The 23,597-nt window shown below is 52.7% G+C and overlaps 1 protein-coding gene across 1 annotated transcript; it reads right to left on the bottom strand.

Annotated features, from left to right (window-relative positions):
- Positions 1–9,055: 9,055 nt before the first annotated feature.
- LOC121166628 (polymeric immunoglobulin receptor-like) lies at positions 9,056–21,686 on the bottom strand. The gene is made up of 7 exons (XM_040995840.1): positions 21,519–21,686; positions 15,537–15,878; positions 15,049–15,199; positions 13,640–13,752; positions 13,040–13,381; positions 10,971–11,049; positions 9,056–9,594 (listed from the first exon to the last, which is right to left on the bottom strand). The coding sequence occupies exons 1-7, from the start codon at positions 21,655–21,657 to the stop codon at positions 9,381–9,383; spliced, it is 1,380 nt and encodes a 459-aa protein (XP_040851774.1). The 5' UTR covers positions 21,658–21,686; the 3' UTR covers positions 9,056–9,380.
- Positions 21,687–23,597: the final 1,911 nt, after the last annotated feature.

The raw sequence follows: 23,597 nt of genomic DNA, 5'->3' as shown, positions 1-23,597 counted from the left end.
TTTCTGAATTGATGTTTGTTAAGTTTTACAGAGAAGTCTTGTGGATTGTTTTTCAAGTGATCCACAGATCTATCTTCTTCTTGTGGACTGGAAAAGAGCAATTTAATGAAGGGTAGTAACACTGACTCTACGTCTTCTAGATCGCTGGCTGAGAAATAACGCAGTATGTAATTTAGCAAACTGATAACAACACCTTTTGCATTCAAGTCTAGCTGCTCATTCATAGAGTCTAGAAGATCAAGCTTATGTTTCTCTGATTTTTCCACCTCTGAATTAATAATTAATTCCGTTACTGTTCCTCTTTTGGGCCTGCAGTATCTTCAGGAATTCCGCTTTGGGATTCCCTGTCGTTGGTTCTGGTTCTGTCAGAAAGGACGAGAATGCTTTCGTTACCAGGAAACTGAGTGTCAGTGTACAGACATACATCCCCAGCAGTTTAGGCTCGGAGTCACCAAGATTTGGTTACCACATAGGAAGAAAAATTAACCCAAGCTTAAGTCTATGAAATGGCAGCAACAGAAAGGAAGAAAAAAGTGATTTTTAAAAAGAGTGTCATCAGAAGAGTCCTGAGTATGAAAAAGCAGTCACTGTTTAGGGTTGTTCCTTGTCTCCCCAGTGGCCAACTGCCCAGCACCCAGTCCGAGCCCACGGCTGGGAGACGGTCTCCATGCAGCTGGCCCCTGTGGAAGGGCCTGCCTCAGACACATCCTGCACCGTCCTGCCTCAGACACCAGGGGGCACAAGGCTTCCTCTGGCTCCCTCTCCAGCGACCTTGCCTTCTTGCTGCTGTCAACAGGTGACCATGGCCAGACACATTCACACGAGGGGAGTGAAGGCACAGATGCCTGGGTCTGAGTCCTGGCTTATTGCTTCTGCGCTGCATGACCTCTGGGAAATTACTGGGCCTTTCTTCTGGGCTTTTGTTTCCTATTTCTCTATCATTAAAACAGAAAAGTAATAGCACTGACTTTTCGACTTTGTCATACAAGGAATGGCTAAGTTCACTCCATTTAAGGAACTCAGAACAGCGCCTGACACAGAATGAATGCTCAAAGAGCCAGCCAGTATTATTACAGGTGTTCCTCGTGGGTGCCACCCTGGTTCAGATGCTGACGTTGATGAGGGATGCTAACCTAGCAACTTTTTCAGCATTCTCAGAGAACAGGCCTCCTGGCTATAACAATATTTTGGGTTTTTTCTCAGACATTTTGGTTATCTAAAACCCCAGCTCTGTTGAAAGCTGACTTCTCTTTGACCCTGGTCAGCACCCAACACAAACAGGCATATGTCAGCCACCAAGGGTCAATCTGGGTGTGTCTTGCAGAGACCTTCCCAGGAGCCTCCAGTGGTGGGCAAGTGACCCACTCTGGCAGCCTCAAGTGGATGAAAGCAGGTGTTTGTATGTGTGAGGAGTGATGTACCGGGAAAGGAAGTCATCCCCACAGCCCACACCATCTCCCACCTTCTTCTCTAAACATACACACTGTGCTCGCCAGACACCACTCAAAAACAACCACCACCACAAACCCAAGGTGGCAGCTTCCCAACCCTCCAAATTATAACCTGCCTCTAACAAATGGAGTTCCTGGAGAGAGGAGCTAAGGAACCAAGTGTGTTCCCTGGAATGAAGGGCCCCAGTTCTTCTGGAAAAAAACCATTGTGAAGTCTCCAGGAGATTGGGGTAGGGCAGCCCCCAGGACAGGCAGAACCTCAGGAGGTCTTTGCAGGAAAACTGTTAGCCATTTGCCCTCCAAGGGCTAAGTGGCAGACTCCCTAAAGCAGCGACAAGATCAGGCAGTCTCCGGGGAACACCCTCAGCCAGAGCAGTGGGCTCATGATGAGTGGCCCAAGGTCAGAGAAGACTAGGGTTAATTCAGCAAACAAAAGTACAGACAGCCGGATAAATCCATACTCAGACAGACAACAAACTACTTTGTAACCTAAGTAGATAGCATATATTACATGCTACATACTATGTTTTACCCGGCAACTATCTAGAAGTGATGAATCTCTAGGCCACGAGCCCGTTCCACACCGGCCAATGTTAAACCCCTTGGTGACGCCCTCTTGCTGCCCTGCGGTGGCTCAGCCCTTCGGTGGGGAGCATCTTAGTAAGTGTTGAAGAAGAGAAAGAGAACACTTTCCTCCTAAGCTCTGGGTCCCTGGCCACTGCATTCTACTTCAAGCCAGGGAAAGAGCAAGGCGATGAAATAGCAATGTGAGCCTGGGGATCTGGGGTCCCCTTCCCTACAACGGAGGAGGGGTCTGCTGCAGCAGCAAGTCATCCAGGACAAAACTGAGTCAATGCCTCCGACCCCTGACTACGTCCCGTGGTGAGCCTGTGAAGAGCAATGCCTCCAACCGCCCTCCAACCATCCGGCCTTCCCCTGGACGGACAAACAGCTCCTGGCAGCCGCCTCACTTGACATGCGCTGTAAAGTGTAGAATTTCAATTTTTAACTCCTTGGACTTAGATGAAATCCATACCTACCTCCCTACCCTTCCTACGCAGCTTATTTTTGCTCTTTCCTCAATGAGTAAAAGTCACTTTTACATATCCCCCTCACCCAGATGACACAGTAACTCAGCTCTACAAGGTCAGGCTTACCCTGTTCTACCTAAGAGGGATATGAGTGGAAATCCCTGCCTGATGTGACTCCCTCTCCCCGGGGCAGGAGCAGGGCCTCACCTGGCTCTTCTGCCACACACAGGATGGACTTGCCACTAAGTCTTCGTAGTACTGGGATCTGACCACACAGTCATCCTCATTCTTGTAGGTGCAATTCACTGCATCCTTGCCAGTGTCCCCTAGATGGGCAGAAAGGTGGAAGAATGAAAACCAGGTCAGTTCTCAACTCCTGTCCTAGGACTTCTGAGCACGTGAAGTAAGACGTCTAGATTTGAGACTCTGGCAACTGCTACTCAGTGATCAGACTGACACATGTCATCTCTCACAGACACTTCCAGCTCTCAGTCCTTCCCCTGGAAGGGAGATGCTGCGATAGCTTCCCACAAAGTCTGGCTCTTGCACATGCCAATCCAGGGTGTTACCGGACCTCATCAATTTGTCAGTTAAGAAGAACGACAGCTCCACCTCACAGAGTGGGTACAGAATTAAAGGGTCCTGACATTTGGTGGGGAATTACTATCTTCGGAGAGATGCCAACCCCCAGCACCACCTGATGCCTCACCGACCCACATAAACATAGCAAATGTGCAGAGAGCAGCAAAGACCACCTCCTTCTAGGTCAAGGCACAGTGCAGGCCAGAACAATTGCGGGTGATCCTGTAATCACTTCCTCTTACCTCCCTGGGATTGCCACTTGCCATCTTCTCTAAGACACTGTGCTAACCGCCTGCCTTTCAGACAGTAACTGAGCAAGTCGAAGGTGAAGAAAGCATTTCTGTCTGCTTCTGGAAGCAGAGGTGTCACGCACGTGCTGCCGCACAGTTCCCTCCTCCGAGAGTGCAGTGGCCGTTAGTGTACTAACGAAGCTGAGCAGCAATCTCCCGTCTCACTCCATGATGTGGTCATCTCCTCAAAAAGAATTCCAGACCCAGCAGTGGGCCCTCTCCTCCCCTGACACCAGCCCGTGGCTTCCCCTTCCACTGTCTCATCTCTTTGGAGTGCCCTGTTCTGGAAATGTCGCGTGAATGCACTTGACTCCTGCCACATGTGCCCTCTTCCCAGTCTGGGATCCTCCACTCAGCATGACATTTTCAAGGTCTGTTAATGTCACAGCCTGAGCCAGCACCTCATTCATGGTTATGCTGTGCACTATTCCACTGCCAACAGACCACCTGCTGTGTATCTGGCCGTCTGTTGAGCTGCTGCTGCCGATTTTGGAGATTGTCAACAATCTCTCCATCCCATTGCACACCTGTCTGCAGTAGCACAAGTTCTCCATTCTTTTGGTGTGTGCCTAGGAGTAGAATGGCCAGGTGCTGTGGTTTGGATATATTCTGGTTGTAAACTGCCACTCCCTCATCCCGCACCATCCTGCCTTACAGGGTGTTGGAAGCTCGGCCCCCAGGGTGGCAGTGCTGAGGTGGTGGAGCCTTTAAGCACTTTCTGGTGCTCAGGGAGGTGGTGAGGTTGTGGGCAGCACTGTTGGGCTGCATTGATGCCATTCTGAGCCTGCTGAGGTGGCTCCTGTGAGGGCAGCTCCCATCCAGAGAGCAGCCCACTCCTTCATCGCTCTGGCCACCTGCTCTGCCAGATACCCTGCCCACTGACATACCACCCTGCTCCCTACCAGCAGACACCTCTGCCAGCTGAGGTGCTATCAGAAGGCCTCTCCAGGGCCCGGTGGCATGGCCTAGTGGCTAGAGTCCTCCCATTGAACATATTGCGATCCCATATGGGCACCAATTCTAGTCCCAGCAGATCAACTTCCCATCCTGCTCCCTGCTTGTGGCCTGGAGAAGCAGTCGAGGATGGCCCAAAGCTTTGGGACCCTGCACCCACATGGGAGACCCAGAAGAGGTTCCTGTTCCCGGCTTCAGATCGGTGCAGCACCGGGCGTTGCAGTCACTTGGGGAGTGAATCATCGATGGACGATCTTACTTTCTCTCTCTCCTCCTCGCTATATATCTGATTTTGCAATAAAAATAAATTAAAAAAAAAAAAAGAAGGCCTCCCCAGCATGGCTGGGGCACATGCTGGACCCTGACCTTCAATAGCAGAGCTGTCATAAACTCTCCTCGATGGAGCGCCGAGGCTCGTGCACACTGCTAGAGCAACGGGCAGTGTCTGAGACTGTGTGACGCACTCACTGTGTATTTGCATTTCTGGGGAAATGGGCAAATATTTTCTGAGAAGTAACTCTGAATACAGCTCTGGCTGTGTCACTTGAGTTCTGTTGGGTAATGCTGCCTTTGTGTTAAAGTGTGTTGCATCTTGATGCATTTTTAACCTGGTCTGTAAGCAGATCCATTTTTGTGATAATTTTATTCTTGATCAAGTTTTTGTTTCCTTCCTCAGTGTTTGTAAAGAGTTGTTTATTTGAAAGAGTGACAGAGAGAGATGGAGGGTCAGAGCGAAATCTTCTCCCCACCTGCTCACTTCCCAAACGGTCAGGCTGAAGCCAGGAGCCTGGTGGCAATGTCCAAGGCTCAAGGACCAAGGACCATCATTTGCTGCCTTCCCAGGTGCATCAGCAAGGAGCCCGATCAGAAACAGAGCAGCCAGGATCCAAACCTGCATTGCAAGTGCTGGCTTAGCCTACTGTACCACAACAACATATCCTGATATTTATTTTCCATGTATTATTTTTAATGAGTGTTTTATTTGAAAGGCAGAGCGACACAGACTAAAGAAGTGACATAGAGAAATCTTCTGTCTGCTGGGTAACTTTCCAAATGGCCACAACTTCCAGAGCTGGGCTGACCCAAAGTGAGAATTGAGGGGTCAAGAACTTCCTTCAGGCATCCCATGTGGGTGAGGGGCCCAAGCTCTTGGGCCATCCTCGGCTGCTTTCCCCAGACCTATATTAGCAGGTAACATTGAAGGTGGAGTAGTCAGGACTTGAACCAGCACCCATGTGAAATGCTGGGATTGTAAGCAGCAGCTTAAGGCGATATAGCACAGCACCATCCAACCATATTTTTATAGCTGGTCACATCTGGTTTTTTTGCATTCTTTTTTCTTAACGATCTCCCTTAATGTTATCTTTCCTTCTTGGTGCAAAGAATTGTTCCCAAACTCAAACACTCATCTTTCTTCTCAGGGGTGTGGGTAGCTTTGTTGTTTTTCTGCAGTCCTCATGGAAATCAGACTCGGCTTGTGGCCCAGTGACTGCCTCAGCTGGTAATGTAGACCTGTTGAAATGGAGAGGGTCGGGGCCTCTGGCTTGGGAGGGCCCTGAAGCAGCCTCAAGATTTCATCCAAACAGGGTTCATGAAAACAACGATGACGAGTTGGTAGCCAAACGCAGCATATCAAGACACAGAGGTGGACACTTTCATTAACACACTCACAGGAAGGCAGGGACTGCCTAACTTGACAATTTCCAGACTTGTAAGGGTTCCAGGACAGATCAAAACCAAGGCCACCTGTAGAACTCAATCTTTCAACATGAACTTGAGAGTCTCTTGGCAAATAGAAGCCTGCATCTCCCCTCACTGTGGTGGGCCCTGAGCACTGTGAGTGTGCAGTTGTGTTTTTAGGGAATCTCCTGGTGGCTGGGACATAGGGAACCACAGAAGGGCTGGTCTTGGAAAAGTGCACTTCTGCCATTCTGATTGTCCTTCTCCACGGGCATTAGGGACCCAGTCACTGTGTATGGGTGGGAGGTGACAGGCGCATGGATCTGTGTTTTGCAGGCAGCTCTGATGCCAGGGAGCCTATCTCAGGTCCAGAAACAGAGAGAGGCCCAGAGCGGGGCAACCTGTCTGTGCGGTGTCGTTATGGCCAAGGATGGGAGACGTACAAGAAATACTGGTGTCGGGGAGCTGAGTGGAGTCACTGTGAGACCCTCCTCATTACCACTGCGTCAGAGCAAGAGGTACGGCAGGGCCGTGTGACCATCAGGGATCATCACAGAAGTCGCACGTTCACTGTGACCATGGAGCAGCTCCGTGAGGATGACGCTGGCACTTACTGGTGTGGGATTGAAAAAGTCGGGGCTGACCCTGGGGTGTCAGTTAAAGTGATCGTTGACCCAGGTAAGGGGCAGGTATGTCATGGGCCTGCTCTCTCCTGGTCCTTGAGGCCCTGTTGAGGAAATGAGTGGTCAGCTAGAGTGGGGCTCTGTCCTGGGGCTATCTGAGCTGCCTTGTCCAAAGCCCTTCCCATGCCTCCTGTCCCTTCAGGGCCTGCTCCTCCTCCTGCTTCTGAGGCCCTAGAGCCTCCTGCAGGCTAGGGAGATGGGTGGGACCAGATAAGCTGCTCTCCTTATAGCTGCCCCAGCTTGCAGGGCACAGTTCCCCAGCTCAGGTCTGGATTGACAGTGCCTAGGGCAGTTGGTGATTCTGTCCAATGTACCTAGCACCCACTACTATGTTTAACACATCACCCATCACCATCTACTTCACCAGTAAAGTATTTACCGTGTCAGCCACCTGGAGGGAGACCCTTGCCTCAAGATCACAGAGCCCAGGGAGTGTGAAAAAAGAAACATTGTAGGGCTGTCCCTGTGGTATATTGGGTAAAAACATTACATGTGGCACTAGCATCCCACATGGGAACTGAGTCCCAGCATCTCCACTTTGATACAGACTCCTGCTTATGTGCCTGGGAAAGCAGCAGAGGATGGTCCAAGTCCTTGGGACCCTGCACCCATGTGAAAGACCTGGATGAGACTCGAGGCTCCTGGCTCCTGGCTTTGGATTGGCTCAGCTCTGGCCATTGTAACCATCTTGTGAGTTAACTAGCAGATGGGAAATCTCTCTCTCTTTCATCCGCCCCTTTCTCTATAACTCTATCTTGCAAATGAATACACATCTTGATCCTTCAATCACAGGTTTTGTCTACAGCATCTACCCCTTCCTGAAGCCTCTGTGGCCGAACCGCAACGCCTTCCTGTGGCCTTCCCAGCTGCCTTTGGCCTTCTGAATAATGCCCCTCCCTGCAAGCAGGACCGCTTCGACGAGGCCTACACACGTTGGAGGAACATCTGCTTTGTCCCAGAGCCCGCTGAGAAGAGCCATGTCCCCATGACCAGAGCTGAGGCAGGGTCTCCAATGCCACCTGCCTGCCTCCCAGAGGGTGCTCCCAGCCCGTCAAGGGCCCTGCCAGCCGAGTCTCCCTGCCAGGCCACGGGTTCCTCTGGGGGTGAGGACTGAGGCTGCGCTTATTTGGAGGCTGGATCTCACAGCTGCCCTGTGACTCCCTCCTAATCCAAAGCCATGGCTGGGGTGTCTGCTGAGCCCCAGGCACTGTAAGCAGAGGCAGGCCCCACATCAGCAGCTGGCTGAGAGTCCCATAGGAACCATACAGGTCCAAAGCTGCCCAGTGGCTCAGCTCCTAAACCTGGTGGTTCTAGAAAGCCACCAGGTGCTGCAGGAAGCTTTCGCCAAGTAAGAAGGATGGAGTTCAAATGTTTTGACCATAAAGTGACCAGAGTGACATATATGGAACATCACATGATGGACACAGCTCTCCAAACATCACTGTGGTCAACTTTCATGCATCAGTTAACAAAAGGCAACAAATGGTGAAACTTGCTTTATGATCAGAGTCTGGCATGATGCCTCAATGGCTAAATCCTTGCCTTGCACGTGCCAGTTCATGTGCCGGCAGCCCCACTTCCCATCCAGCTCCCTGCTTGCGGTCTGGGAAAGCAGTCGAGGATGGCCCAAGTTCTTGAGACCCTGCACTGCATGGGAGGTCTGGAAGAAGCTCCTGGCTCCCTGCTCGGATCATCTCAGCTCTAGCTGTGGCGACATTTGGGGAGTGAATCAGCAAAGTAGACAGTCTTTCTCTCTGCTCTTGCCTCCCTATCAATCTGATCTGCCTTTCCAACAAAATAAATAAATTTAAATAATAATGATAACACTAATAATCATGAGCAGAGCCCCAGCCTCAGCCTTCAGCCCCACGCCACCTTCTTTCTAAGAACGCACTTAAACCATCGACTGACTCTCCACTATGAACGAGGAGGACTTGCATTTTCTCATAAAGCTTGTGTACTTTATTAACGCCTGGCACAATGACCATGGAAGTCCCTGCAGTCCTTGCAGTCCCCACTGCTCTCCAACCTCCGGTTCCCTGTACACCCACCGACCTTGGCCTTGACCTTGACCCCCATCCTCTGCTTGAGCTCCTCTTGCTGCTTTCTTGAAGCCTTTCTCTCCTCAGTCGGATCTTGCAAGTCGACGTTTAGTTTCACTCTATTTTTTTCTAATAATCCAAGGAATTATGAGCAACCAAGCTGTAAACGTTCCATCACAGAGGGAGTTCAGAGTCCACACAAGAAGATGCCCTGGGCTGTGCTCCTGCACACTGTGTTCCAATTTCCTTCTCAAACCCTGGCACTGATGACCGTGTGCTGCTGGGAGGCCTGAGAACACCCGACCCCTTTCCTGGGCACCACCCGCCCTCTGTGATGGGCAGCCCATTTGAGCCTATCTCCATCCTCCACGCTGTGTTACTGTGCAATACTCCAGGTGTGGGTCCTTGGCATCACTCTCACCCCTGGGACACCATGTGTCTTCTCGGGGCAGGCTGGAGGATAGGTTGCAATCCAACTGAATCATTCTCATGTTTGGGTTAGTCCTACTCTTCGGGAACAGCCAGCGTGCAGACATGGAGTCTCCAGTCTCCTGTGCCTGGTTTTGTCCGTGCATACATCTTTATATCGAGTTCATTCACTCCTGCTTTGTGCTCGTCTCTCATTCTCAGCTGTGCCTCCCTGAATTCCCGAGGCCACGGTCACTTCCTAATGGAAAGATTCTGTCTTCATTGAAGGTCTTTCAGTCTGGTCGGGAACAGCGGCTGCTAGTTCCCACTGGGCAGGCTCTGCCTGCCACTCAGGGCTTCTCCACCACATGCTCACCCAGAGGACAGCCCCGAGAGTGCCCAGGAGCAGGGGCAGCTTCAGGAAGATCGGGAGCAGGAACAAGTTCAGGGAGTGGTCACTGCTGAGCCAAGACCTGCCAGGGACACCATGACAGCAAATGAGCTAGTTTACTGGGGCAGAGATCTTCCTGCAGTCCCTGGGTCTAGCCCCTCGCTTCTAGTAGCTACATGAGGGCAAGCTCAGGACCTATCAGACCAGCCCCTTGGAAGGGCACAGCCATGGACTGCAGGCCAGGCCTCAGGTCCCCTTGGCACCTGACATGCTTAGCCTGACGGTCATGGTCCTCTCCCTCTGCCTGGTCTTCATCCCAGCTGGGCCATGGGAGTCACTGTCCCCTGTGCCTCTAGCCTTGGTTTCTGCTGCCTCCTTCCCCGGGGGCTCTCTTCACGACTCCCCGACCCCTGGGCTGACCTGGCTTTCAGGTATTGCCACACCTTGGAAGGTTTCGGGGTCAGTGTGCTCAGGAGTGAATGAACTAATTCTTAGCGACCCCCAACCCCTGACACCCGCCATTCTCTATCTGCTTCCCATGATCCCCTCTTTCTCTCCTTCCTTCCCTGCTCCTATCTCACAAGTCAGAACTTGAACCGAACTTGCTCCTGGAAGGTGTAGGAGAGGTTGCCTGGCAGGCCAGGGACCAAAACTTCCCACCCTTAGACATGCCCGATGCAAGCTCTCCTCTCTCTGGACCTCCGGCCGGCTGACTCCCAGCTGTAAAAATCACAGCCATGTGTTTACACAAAAGAATTAGGGGTGTAGACAGGATTTAAAGGAATCTCTCCCCCAAGCAAGGGTGGAGTTCTTTAGACTCATTTGTAGAACTTAAGCTGAAGTGAACAGATGGGATGGAGGCAGTAGAGTGGGAAGTTACCCACTCTGCCCAGCCAATCCAGGGGAAAGGAGCCAGAGAGTGGGGTGTCTGCCTCTGGGGATGCACACAGCAAGCTGTGATGCAATGAAACCAGTGAGTGGATACTGGTTGACCAGTAGTAGGCTGGTGACACTGGACTGGCACCATATGCCTTCTGCCAAACAGGGAGAACAAGGAAGCTGAGCTCACAGCTGGCACCTGCCCACTGCAGGCTCTAGACCTCCTGGGTACTGGGGAAGGCTGGGCTCAGGCAGGAAGGAGTCTGCCAATCCATTCAGGTTTGACCTGCAGCCTTGTCCTCAAAGGCAAATGGACAAAGAGGCCTCAGAGGGGCTAAAGGGTCCCAGCCTGAGCGTTGCCATGCTCACGATCAAAAGTCCAGGCTGCCCAGTTAAATTGAAAGTTCAGATGAACAATGTGTGTCTTTTCAAGAGGAAGAATGTCCCATGGAAGATTTATGCTACAAAAATGCATTCAGGGTCAGCTGCGTTTCCAATTGCACCTTCGAGCAACCCTCCTAAGGGCAAAGCCTCAGGGCCAGCCTGGTGGGCAAGGGGTTCGGGGCCAACTGCACATACCTGGTAGGAGGCACGTGTTGGCCCCCCGAGGTCTCCGTGACTGGAGGTGTGGGAGACAGATCTGTTGTGGTTTTCATTCCTGGGGTGAAACATACAAAGCAGGTGATGGTCCATGGCCTCTGTGGGCAGCTGGCTCTGGGTGTGGCCCCAGAGCCTATCCTGCTAGATGAAGCTCTGGCTAGCCTCCAGAGCCCCATTTTGATTCTGCTCTGAAGCCAAACCATGTGTGTGTTGGGTCAGAAATCTGGAAGGAAGAGCACCAAGGTGCCAGCTTGCCATCACCAGGCACACACACTAGAGGGTGCGTCCCTGCCCGCAGACTGTGATAGCTCTTTCTGACCCTCAACCACCTAGCTGAGGCTAGCCCCTTGCCACCTGTTCCAAACTGGTGCATCCCACTGGGCTGGCTGCCTTGTCCCTGAGTCTCTTGTGCTGGACCCAGGCTTTCCAGCCCCCAGGGTTGGGCCAGGCTGGGGAGAGGGGCAGCCCCGTAACTGCACCTGTGCTCTTCCCACCATGGGCCCCTCCTAGTCCTTAACAGCTTTGTGACTTCTCCATCCCTACCCGCACCCCCCCCGGGGGAGGGGCATGCACGGGGTGAGGACATCCTGTCAGGAATCTCAAGGCCCAGCTTCCCCTGCCTTGCCAATTCCTGCTGCATCAGACTCTACTCATCCCAGTGGGGCTTAGACACTCAGCTAGCCTCTGGAATGTTCTGAAGGTAAGACATCACAACTTCCTTTCCTGGTACAATCACACTGCAAGCCAGGGAACCCCTCAACTCCCTGCTCAGTTTCATGTTGGAATTGCAACCAGCACCAGATGAAGAAGTAAACTCTCAGGACTGGCAATGTGGCATAGTGGATTAAGCCACTGCCTGCAATGCTGGCATCCATATGAGCATAGGTTCAAGTCCCAGCTGTTCCATTTCCCATATAGCTCCCTGCTAGTGCACCTGGGAAGGCAGCAGAGGATCTGAATGCTTGGTCCCTGCATGCCACATGGGAGACCAGATGGAGTTCCTGACTCCGACTTCTGTCTGCCCAGCCTTGGCCCTGCCTGCCCCCAGATGTGATCATCTGGGTGGTGAACCAGTGGATGGGTGATCTATGTTTCTCTCTCTGTAACTCTGTCTTTCTAATGAATAAGCTTTTAGAAAGAAAGAAAGAGAGAGAGAGAAAGAGAAAGAGAGAGAAAGAAAGAAAGGCAGAAGGAAAGAAAGGCAGAAAGACTTTACTAGCAGATGACTTGATTATCTATAAGGAAAGTCCTTGAAATCTCTCTCTCTCTCTCTCTCTCTGTCTGTCTTTCACTCTCTCACACACACACACATACACACAGTTACATACACACACAGACTTTTATAAACTGTTTGGAAACAGTGTGAGCCCTCAAGGCTTGCTTTCCACAAGTTGCAGCACCGTGTGTGTGACTGCTCCATGCTGTGCCCCAGGGAGCACGAGTCTCATCAGTTTGGCTCATGGGAACAGGTGTAGTGCTGCTCCTGGGGAGAACTGGGCCCTGCTCCAATAAAGGGGTCGGGTGGCACTTGCACAGGCCCAGGGGTTCTCTCAGCTGCATGAACTGACCAGGATACTCTTGCACAAGGCTAGGGGCCCCCTCTGGAGTCTGTGGAGTGCCCCTCTTTGCAACTCATGCTGATACCAAGTCCTGTGACCATCTCCATATCCCCAGATTCCAGCTCATGTCCCCCCAATCCAAGAGCCTACCAGGATCCCCCTGAACCCTCTCTCAGAGTCTCCACCCAAGGGCAAGCTGGATGCCCAGCTTTCTGCCCTCCTGTGGATCAACCATTTGCCATTCAAGTCCCACAAACACTCAGCATCTCAATTTCCAATCTTGTATTTCCTAGCATGAGGGCAAGAGGACAAATGTATCCCTGGTGCTCTACTGATCCAAAAGCATAGCCACTCTCAGTCCCTGGGTCTCGGCACACATACTCACATTCCCGCCTGTGAACATAGACTCGGGACAAAGGAAGAGAAGATGGTGTCGGAAACCTCCACCATCAGCTTGGTGGTCATGTGGCACCTGAGAAGTGTTCTTACCTGAATCAACAATCACTTTAACTTGCACGCCAAAGTCAGCTCCCACTCTCTCCATCCCACACCAGTAAGTGCCAGCATCATCTTCACGGAGCTGCTCCATGGTCACAGTGAACGTGCGACTTCTGTGATGATCCCTGATGGACACACGGCCCTGCCGTACCTCCTGCTCTGACCCGGTGGTAATGATGAGAATCTTGCAGTGACTCCACACAGCTCCCCGACACCAGTACTTCTTGTATGTCTCCCATCCTCGGCCATAATGACACTGCACAGACAGGTTGCCCCGCTCTGGGCCTCTCACTGTTTCTGGACCTGAGATAGGCTCCCTGGCATTAGAGCTGCCTGCAAAACACAGATCCATGCGCCTGTCACCTCCCACCTGCAAGGTGGTGGTGGGCGTGGCTCCCACACGTGAGTTCCCCATGGAGTAGGACAGAACAGGATGGCAGGAGTGCACCTGCCCTGAGACCAGCCCTTCTGCAGTGCCCTGTGCCCCAGCCACCAGGAGGATATCTTGTCAGGCGTTGTTATAGCTCTCAACAGCAACTCAAACATCACTCTGAGCAATTTGCCCTCCCCACATCCCCAGGTCCCTCTCACCTGCGGGTTTCAGAGAAGGTCTCTGGGTTCTGCTGTTTGTGTGGGCCAGGTCAGGAGAGAAGGAAGTAGCAGAGGGACCTTCTCCACAGCATAGGAACGTGGCCTCTATTCTCCTACCAAATGGGGTGGGGTGGTGCAGATGCTGAGGTTAGGCATGGGCCTAGGAACCAGGACCCATAACCCCAAGTACTCCCAATGGCATGAAAACACAGAAGAGCCAGTGCACCCCAAGTGCACCAACTGGCATGAAGCCAAGATGGAGGCCACATGTGCCCCCCAAGTGCAGCCACTAGCAAGAACACACAGACAGAGACCACATGTGTACCCCAAGTCCAACCAGCACTTCTGAATGCCGTCTCCCACAGGCAGGCAGCCCATGGGCAGGCAGTGCCATACACCCAACAACCCAGGCCCTCTAGTTTGCAGTCTCGGAGCCCTCGTTCCAAACTGTTCTCAGAGGTTTCTAAGAGAGAGGAAATGTCGCCCTGAGCCCAAAGAGATGGTGGCCACGTGTGAAGCCCTTTGATCTCTCCATCACACGCAAGTCACATCCATGCAGAGCCTATGAACATGACCTATTTTACAGAAAAGGGGGAGGTTCTGTGCAGGCGACATTAAGAGAAAACAGTGATTAGAGAGCCACACAGACACACTGGAGGCCACGTGACACACAGGGGGACCCACAGCAGCACCTCCAGGAGCTCCCACTCTAGTCATGAGATCTCACTCACTGCCCGTCATCAGACCCCCACACTAGGCTCCAAGCTCCAGGGGCCGCTCCACAGCCATGTCCCCAAAGTGCAGGATACACCCTCTGTGTAGAAGCTAACTCAGTGAGATGGCACCATGCCTTATGAGGTAAAGCTCTCATGTGCAGTGCCAACATCCCATATGGGCACTAGATGGAGTCCTAGCTGCTGCACTCTCAATTCAGCTCCCTACTTATGCACAAGCAGAGGATGCTCAGAGCCTTGGGACCTTGTACCAACATGGGAACGCCAGAAAAAGCTCCTGGCTCCTGGCTTCAGATTGACTATTCTCGTCATTGTAGCACTTGAGGAGTGAATCAGTGGGTGGAAGAGATTTCTCTCTCTCTTCTCTCTATAACTTTGCCTTTCCAGGAAAAAAAAAATCATCTTTACAAAAATTTTTAATAAAATAAGTAAATGAAGAGCTGAACATAGTGGGATGAATGAACAAACCTACCAGCAAAACCATCATTTCACCAAGCTCTAGCATGAAGGCCCGAGGCAGCAGGCAACCCTAGGCAGCCCCACCCTCTATAAGGATCGGAGTCTGGGAGCAAATGCTGGCTGGGGCCTGACACTGCAGAGGGCACCCTCACTGGAGGAGTCCCCACCTGACACTGCAGAGGGCACCCTCACTGGAGGGGTCCCCAGCTGGCTTACCTGCCTTCCCCCGAGTGGCGGGACACGGTCGAGGAGCTGTAGGTCTCTCTCCAGGTGCTTGAAAGAGGCGTTGACACTGTGTTTGGCACTACAGATGTGTTCGTGGTGGAGGTGACGGTGGTGGGTGACGTGGTCAGCACAGTAGTGGGTGCTTGGTACATTGGACACGGTCACCTACTGCTCTTGGCATTGCAACCCCACACCTAACCCTGCACCCAGCTCTGAGCTGGGGAAATGTGAGCTGCCCAAGGTGGAGGGCAGCTGAGCGCAGTGGCTTAGCCTGGCCCCACCCATGTCCCTAGCCTGCAGGAGGCTCTAGGGCCTCAGAAGCAGGAGGAGGAGCAGGCCCTGACGGGACAGGAGGCATGGGGAGGGCTTTGGACAAGGCAGCTCAGATAGCCCCAGGACAGAGCCCCACTCTAGCAGACCACTCAAGCAGGGCTTTGAGGACCAGGGAACAGCAGGCCCATGACATACCTGCCCCTTACCTGGGTCAACGATCACTTTAACTTGCACACCAGGGTCAGCTCCCACTCTCTCCATCCCACACCAGTAAATGTCAGCGTCATCTTCACGGAGCTGCTCCATGGTCACAGTGAACGTGCGACTTCTGTGATGATCCCTGATGGTCACACGGCCCTGCCGTACCTCTTGCTCTGACGCAGTGGTAATGAGGAGGATCTCGCAGTGACTCCACGCAGCTCCCCGACACCAGTACTTCTTGTACGTCTCCCATCCTTGGCCATAACGACACCGCACAGACAGGTTGCCCCGCTCTGGGCCTCTCTCTGTTTCTGGACCTGAGATAGGCTCCCTGGCACCAGAGCTGCCTGCAAAACACAGATCCATGCGCCTGTCACCTCCACCCATTACACAGTGACTGGGTCCCTAATGCCCGTGGAGAAGGACAATCAGAATGGCAGAAGTGCACTTTTCCAAGACCAGCCCTTCTGTGGTTCCCTATGTCCCAGCCACCAGGAGATTCCCTAAAAACACAACTGCACACTCACAGTGCTCAGGGCCCACCACAGTGAGGGGAGATGCAGGCTTCTATTTGCCAAGAGACTCTCAAGTTCATGTTGAAAGATTGAGTTCTACAGGTGGCCTTGGTTTTGATCTGTCCTGGAACCCTTACAAGTCTGGAAATTGTCAAGTTAGGCAGTCCCTGCCTTCCTGTGAGTGTGTTAATGAAAGTGTCCACCTCTGCGTCTTGATATGCTGCGTTTGGCTACCAACTCGTCATCGTTGTTTTCATGAACCCTGCTTGGATGAAATCTTGAGGCTGCTTCAGGGCCCTCCCAAGCCAGAGGCCCCGACCCTCTCCATTTCAACAGGTCTACATTACCAGCTGAGGCAGTCACTGGGCCACAAGCCGAGTCTGATTTCCATGAGGACTGCAGAAAAACAACAAAGCTACCCACACCCCTGAGAAGAAAGATGAGTGTTTGAGTTTGGGAACAATTCTTTGCACCAAGAAGGAAAGATAACATTAAGGGAGATCGTTAAGAAAAAAAGGAACCATAAAAAGAGATATGACCAGGGCCCGGCGCGGTGGCGCAAGTGGTTAAAGGTCCTCGCCTTGCACTCCCGGGATCCCATATGGGCGCCGGTTCTAATCCCGGCAGCTCCACTTCCCATCCAGCTCCCTGCCTGTGGCCTGGGAAAGCAGTTGAGGATGGCCCAAAGCTTTGGGACCCTGCACCCGCGTGGGAGACCCGGAAGAGGCTCCTGGCTTCGGATCGGCATAGTATCGGCCCGTTGCGCTCACTTGGGGAGTGAATCATCGGACGGAAGATCTTCCTCTCAGTCTCTCCTCTCTGTATATCCGCCTTTCCAATAAAAAATAATAAAAATAAAAAAAAAAGAGATATGACCAGGCTTAAATATAGATGTGAAAATGATGTGGGGGTGGTGCTGTGCACAGCGCCTTAAGCTGCTGCTTACAATACCAGCATTTCACATGGGTGCTGGTTCAAGTCCTGACTACTCCACCTTCAATGTTACCTGCTAATATAGGTCTGGGGAAAGCAGCCGAGGATGGCCCAAGAGCTTGGGCCCCTCATCCACATGGGATGCCTGAAGGAAGTTCTTGACCCCTCAATTCTCACTTTGGGTTAGCCCAGCTCTGGAAGTTGTGGTCATTTGGCAAGTTACCCAGCAGACAGAAGATTTTTCTATGTCACTTCTTTAGTCTGTGTCGCTCTGCCTTTCAAATAAAACACTCATTAAAAATAATACATGGAAAATAAATATCAGGATATGTTGTTGTGGTACAGTAGGCTAAGCCAGCACTTGCAATGCAGGTTTGGATCCTGGCTGCTCTGTTTCTGATCGGGCTCCTTGCTGATGCACCTGGAAAGGCAGCAAATGATGGTCCTTGGTCCTTGAGCCTTGGACACTGCCACCAGGCTCCTGGCTTCAGCCTGACCGTTTGGGAAGTGAGCAGGTGGGGAGAAGATTTCGCTCTGACCCTCCATCTCTCTCTGTCACTCTTTCAAATAAACAACTCTTTACAAACACTGAGGAAGGAAACAAAAACTTGATCAAGAATAAAATTATCACAAAAATGGATCTGCTTACAGACCAGGTTAAAAATGCATCAAGATGCAACACACTTTAACACAAAGGCAGCATTACCCAACAGAACTCAAGTGACACAGCCAGAGCTGTATTCAAAGTTACTTCTCAGAAAATATTTGCCCATTTCCCCAGAAATGCAAATACACAGTGAGTGCGTCACACAGTCTCAGAACTGCCCGTTGCTCTAGCAGTGTGCACGAGCCTCGGCGCTCCATCGAGGAGAGTTTATGACAGCTCTGCTATTGAAGGTCAGGGTCCAGCATATGCCTGGCTCTGGGGAGGCCTTCTGATAGCACCTCAGCTGGCAGAGGTGTCTGCTGGTAGGCAGCAGGGTGGTATGTCAGTGGGCAGGGTGTCTGGCAGAGCAGGTGGCCAGAGCGAGGAAGGAGTGGGCTGCTCTCTGGATGGGAGCTGCCCTCACAGGAGCCACCTCAGCAGGCTCAGAATGGCATCAATGCAGCCCAACAGTGCTGCCCACAACCTCACCACCTCCCTGAGCACCAGAAAGTGCTTAAAGGCTCCACCACCTCAGCACTGCCACCCTGGGGGCCGAGCTTCCAACACCCTGTAAGGCAGGATGGTGCGGGATGAGGGAGTGGCAGTTTACAACCAGAATATATCCAAACCACAGCACCTGGCCATTCTACTCCTAGGCACACACCAAAAGAATGGAAAACTTGTGCTACTGCAGACAGGTGTGCAATGAGATGGAGAGATTGTTGACAATCTCCAAAATCGGCAGCAGCAGCTCAACAGACGGCCAGATACACAGCAGGTGGTCTGTTGGCAGTGGAATAGTGCACAGCATAACCATGAATGAGGTGCTGGCTCAGGCTGTGACATTAACAGACCTTGAAAATGTCATGCTGAGTGGAGGATCCCAGACTGGGAAGAGGGCACATGTGGCAGGAGTCAAGTGCATTCACGCGACATTTCCAGAACAGGGCACTCCAAAGAGATGAGACAGTGGAAGGGGATGCCACGGGCTGGTGTCAGGGGAGGAGAGGGCCCACTGCTGGGTCTGGAATTCTTTTTGAGGAGATGACCACATCATGGAGTGAGACGGGAGATTGCTGCTCAGCTTCGTTAGTACACTAACGGCCACTGCACTCTCGGAGGAGGGAACTGTGCGGCAGCACGTGCGTGACACCTCTGCTTCCAGAAGCAGACAGAAATGCTTTCTTCACCTTCGACTTGCTCAGTTACTGTCTGAAAGGCAGGCGGTTAGCACAGTGTCTTAGAGAAGATAGCAAGTGGCAATCCCAGGGAGGTAAGAGGAAGTGATCAGAGGAACGAGAAATGAGAGACACAGAACGAAAACATGAACATAAACATGACACTGGCCAGTTACATGTGAGAAGCAGGAAGCAATCAGAAAGGAAGGGCAGCCAGGAAGTAAAAAGCTGCTTGTGCAAGGATTCAAACCACACTAACCATCACATGAACCAGATGGTGACCCCCGTGGGTCAGCCCACACTAACCATCACAGGGAGCCAGATAGAGACCCCAGTGGGTGAACCCACACTAGCCATCACAGGGAGCCAGAATGAGACCCCAGAGGGTCAGCCCACACCAGCCATCCACAGGGAGCAAGAAAGAGTGCCCACGGCCGTGCACACCGACCAGCACAGGGCCCAAGACTGTGTCCCCAGCAGAGGCTGGGAAATTAATGAGAAGCCCTAAGCACACCAAATTTCTTTACGCAAAGCCCAACTTCCTCACCCTGAGACATTCCCACCCATTCCCACACTGGGTCATTTGGTGAGGCCCGGATGTGGGCTCCTTGTCCTTGCACTCGCTGAGGTCATCGGTGACACTGCTAACAGTTTAGGAGGACAGCAGAGCTGACTAGGTGCTCCTGAACCCCTCAACCCTCTGCTGCCCAGGAAGTCCAGTGTGATTGTCCATACCCCACTTTGCAAAGCAGCACCACTTTCCTGAGCATGTGTGCTAAGAGGACCAGCCCGCCCTGGTGGGCTGTGGACACCCTTCCCCAGCACAGCCATGTGGCTTATGCCCACATCTGATGTCCAGGCAGGGCTGAGAGTGCCGTGTGGAGCCGTTTTTACCATGGTGGTGGAGCTGTGGCTTTAGACTGAGGTTGTCCTCGGATCACAGCCACTATTGTAGATTCTCCTTTCCTGCCTGGCACAGTGCCCTCTGCTGCTTCACTCTCTCACTGCCTGTCCTGAGCCAGTTACACACTAGTGTAATGCACACTGCTGCCAGTCTTGTTGCTGGATTTAAACTCTGGTCAGGGGACACCCAGACTCCCTTCACCTTCACTGCTGACGGCCTTACACACCTGACTGGGATCCCTTGGGGTGGTGTCCAAATTCCCTGCCATGGGCCCCATGCCACCTTCCCCTTGATGCTGTCCTCTGGTACATGGTGGCACCCAGTACCCTCTAAACCACAGCTGTGCCACCTGGCCCCCTTGCCCCTTACACGGAGTTAGAGCTCATGTGCTTGGCCAAGGGCAGCTCTTGCATTGAGGTTCTGGGGGACCACAGCACAGGGGAATGCTCTGTCTCTGACGGTCAGCATCCCATCCACTTCCTGGGGCAACACGTGGGCTGTGCTCAGTGGGGTCAGGCTCTGGCGGTGTCTCCTCTGGCTGCCTGGCCTCCTCTTCCTCACTTCTTGGTCCTTGTCCTCATTAACTAAAGAAGAAAGCCATCTAACCTGACTGCAGGTGGATCCACCTGACACGCCGACACCCCTGGAAGCAGACGGGTCTAACCTTGTCGGGGACATGCAGGCACCGTGTTTAAGCCATGAGCCTCAGTCAGGGGTGATTCTGCCCGTGGTCTTTGGAAGAGACTGCAGATGTTTTTTTTGATTCTGAGAGAAGGAAGAGGACCAGCCCAGTAAATCAGAGTAACTTCCCCAAAAGAAGGGGCCAAGCAGAGGGTGGCATTCTGGACAAAATGTCCAAGCAGGACACAAAAGGTCAGCATCCCAAGCAGATACCAGCGTGCATCCACATTTTCCGGGGACTTGACCGTGATCTCAGCTGCAGGTTTCGATGGGGGCCTATCAGAAGCTGCTGCAGGTTTGAGGGAAATCCCCGCAGACCCCCTCTGTCCATCTCCCCGTGTCGGGGGCATGGAGGGGCTTGCCTGCCCGTCTTGTGCTGCCTGAGGAAGATGCCTTCTTCTCCACCTGCTGAGTCTGCCACCACTGCTTCCACACTTAAACTTGAATGCAGGGAGTGGAAATACTGAGCCTGGATTTTCCTCTCTGATGCAGAAGTGGCCCTCAGGCGGAGTAGCCAGGTGATCTTGTTAAACCGAAAGCAGGTGTACCCATCCTGTTCACGTCTTCATCAGCTTGGCCTCCATGTGCAATGTCATTGTGACCCCAAAACCAGAATTGGATCCCCACCCAGCATGATATTGTTGGACATGGTTGACATGATGTCATGAGGATGGGACTCGTAGGGTAGGGACAGGGATTGTCTTATGAGAGACACGCTGTAACCCCCTCTATCCATCTCCCAACCTCCCGACTCCCAGCAAAGAGGTCACGTGAGGCCATGGTGCAAAGGTGGATCCCTCTGGACCCTGAATCCTGGGCAGCTTGACCTCAGACATCTTCCTGCAGAACCACGAGAAGCAGAGACTCCTCTGACCTTTCATGACTCCAAGGTGAAGACCCCAGGAGCACGCTGGCCTCCCACCCCCTGAACCCAACTCCCCGGGAACACTTTGTGCAGGTGGCACTTCCTGTCAGCAAACATTGTGTCTCCTGTGCCAGAGTGTTTGATCAGGCAATGGGTGACTCGCATAGTTATTTGAGGTCCCACAATTAACGTCCCAAACACAGACTCTGACTTCCACCCCGAGCCCTGGTACCCTAGTTCCTCCAGGTGTGAGGGGAGCACTCACCTGGGAGGAAGAGCAGGAGCAGAGTGGGAGGCAGCCACATGGTCCTGACCCCCGTCCTCGGTGACCAGCACCCGATCCTTCCAGGAGACAAGCTCTGGGTGAATGCCTGGGCCTGATCTCTCCTTGGGGCCTCTGCCATGCACTTCCTGCTCTGTGAGCAGCCACTTCTCAGTTTGACATATTAGGACAGAAGGGTGTTGCCTTTGGAGTAGATGGTCAGGGCGTGAGTTGCATATTGGGTGAAATCTTCTGTATTTATAACCAAGAGAGAAGATCCTGACCAGGGTAGGTTCACACTCGGATGTGCACCTCAGAGCAGGAGGGAGGACTGAGGGGCAGGGCTCTGCCACAGCTAACAGGGGACCCCATGAGCAGGTGGAAGAGCTCCAGCCATGGACCGTGGGCTCTACCCTGAAGAAAGGCACACACAGCTCACTCCAGCCTGGCTGCAGGAGAAGTTGCCCCAACTCCCTCCAGGCACTGCCACCCTCACTCTGCCTCCATCCTCCCCTGCTTTCCTGATCTGTCTGAGGGTGGGAACTCTAGTGTCTATGGCTTTGCACGAGACCCATTAGGGTCCTCTTCCATTTGGGGAACAAGAAACGACAGAATGTGTCTGAACGAATGTCTCACTGTGCACGAATCAGTAAGCGAGTGGAAGTTCCCATTTCTTGACAGTACTCCAGATCATGGCGGCCTGAGCACTCCACTAAGACATCCCCACTGGTATTTCTGAGTGTACCTAGACCCAAGGAGACCCTCCTGCGGGTCTCCTTGCCCAAGCCCAGGGCAGGGCCACCATGGACCCAGTGGCTCACCACTGGAGTTGAGACCAAAGTGGTGATGGAGCATCTTGTGCCCCAGCTGTCCAGCCTCTTGCCATGAGGTCTACCCAGCCAGCTTGTCCAAAGCTTGTTGAAGCAGTAGAAGTGGAAGAAAGTCCAGGACAGATGTATGGGTATCCAGGGAACACTCACTCTTGACTCTCAGAGGGGATTTGGGGTAGGGATGGCATGATGTGGGGACACTGAAGTGTGGAGAGCCCAGAGTGGGAAGCCTGGAGCTGCTTCAGCATGCCCCCTTGGAGACTAACTCTGCTCTGGTCTCTCCTGGCAGAAGCAGTTATAGCCCACCCAGGCTGCAGAGAAGGGGATGCGAACCCCAACCTTTAATGGAAGGGGAGTCAGGGGAATTTTCAGTAGTGGTTATCAGCCGCATGACAGACTCTCAAGTGGGGGTCTCCATTTCTCCTCTAAGAACAGCAAGGTGCACAAGGGGGACGCCATCTGTGGACCCAATCACAAGGCAGACAGCAGGACTGGCTCTGCCCTGAAGCTCTGGGTGGGCGCTGGCCCATACCTTGTCCCTGCAGGTCCATCTGTGCACCTTTGAGGGCCAAAGCCCCTGCCTGCTGGGGACACCATATGGCCCCAGGCAGAGCCACCAGCTCAGATCTCCGGTCTTCAGGTAGAGGTGGCCAATAATAACACTCAGGACTGGAACAGGTGTGTTTGGCTCATGGTACTGTTTTTAAACAGGGTTTATGGCTTACATGTTAATACAAAAAAATTCCCCTTCTGCATTCTCTTTTGAAGCAGTGGAAACGCTGTAGCGCAGGGTGCCACTGGGTCACGTGGTGACAGCTGACTGGTGGCTGTTCTCAGAGGGGACCACGAGGCTCCATTCCTCCCACGCCCTCCATTCCCCACTGTTTGGAAAGTGTCGCAGAACAAAAACAAGATGGGGAGCAGACTCACAGCCAAATTGAATCTATTTGAGTTCAATTAAAAGAGGCCACCAGCTACCAACGTGTGGACAGAAGCACATTGCAGAGGCCCGGTTACACATAGATAGATGGACAGATGATAGACAGATGATAGATAGATAGACTGACTTTTAAGATTCGGGCCTGTTCTGAGGGATGCGGGAATTCAGGTAAGTGGGGAGGTTAGAGGTTAGAATATTTTTTGTGAGCATTTTCAACCTTGATAAAGTTTTGCCCGCGAGGCAGGCTGAAGGGAATGCAGGAAGGCCCGGCTGGTCTCACAGACACGCAGTGTGTCCGTTCCTGAGGAGGCT

The sequence above is a fragment of the Ochotona curzoniae genome, unplaced genomic scaffold (assembly GCF_017591425.1).
Source record: "Ochotona curzoniae isolate NIBS_2020 unplaced genomic scaffold, NIBS_Ocur_1.0 patch181, whole genome shotgun sequence".
Lineage (NCBI taxonomy): Eukaryota > Metazoa > Chordata > Mammalia > Lagomorpha > Ochotonidae > Ochotona > Ochotona curzoniae.
This window is presented reverse-complemented; position numbering and strand designations above follow the sequence as displayed.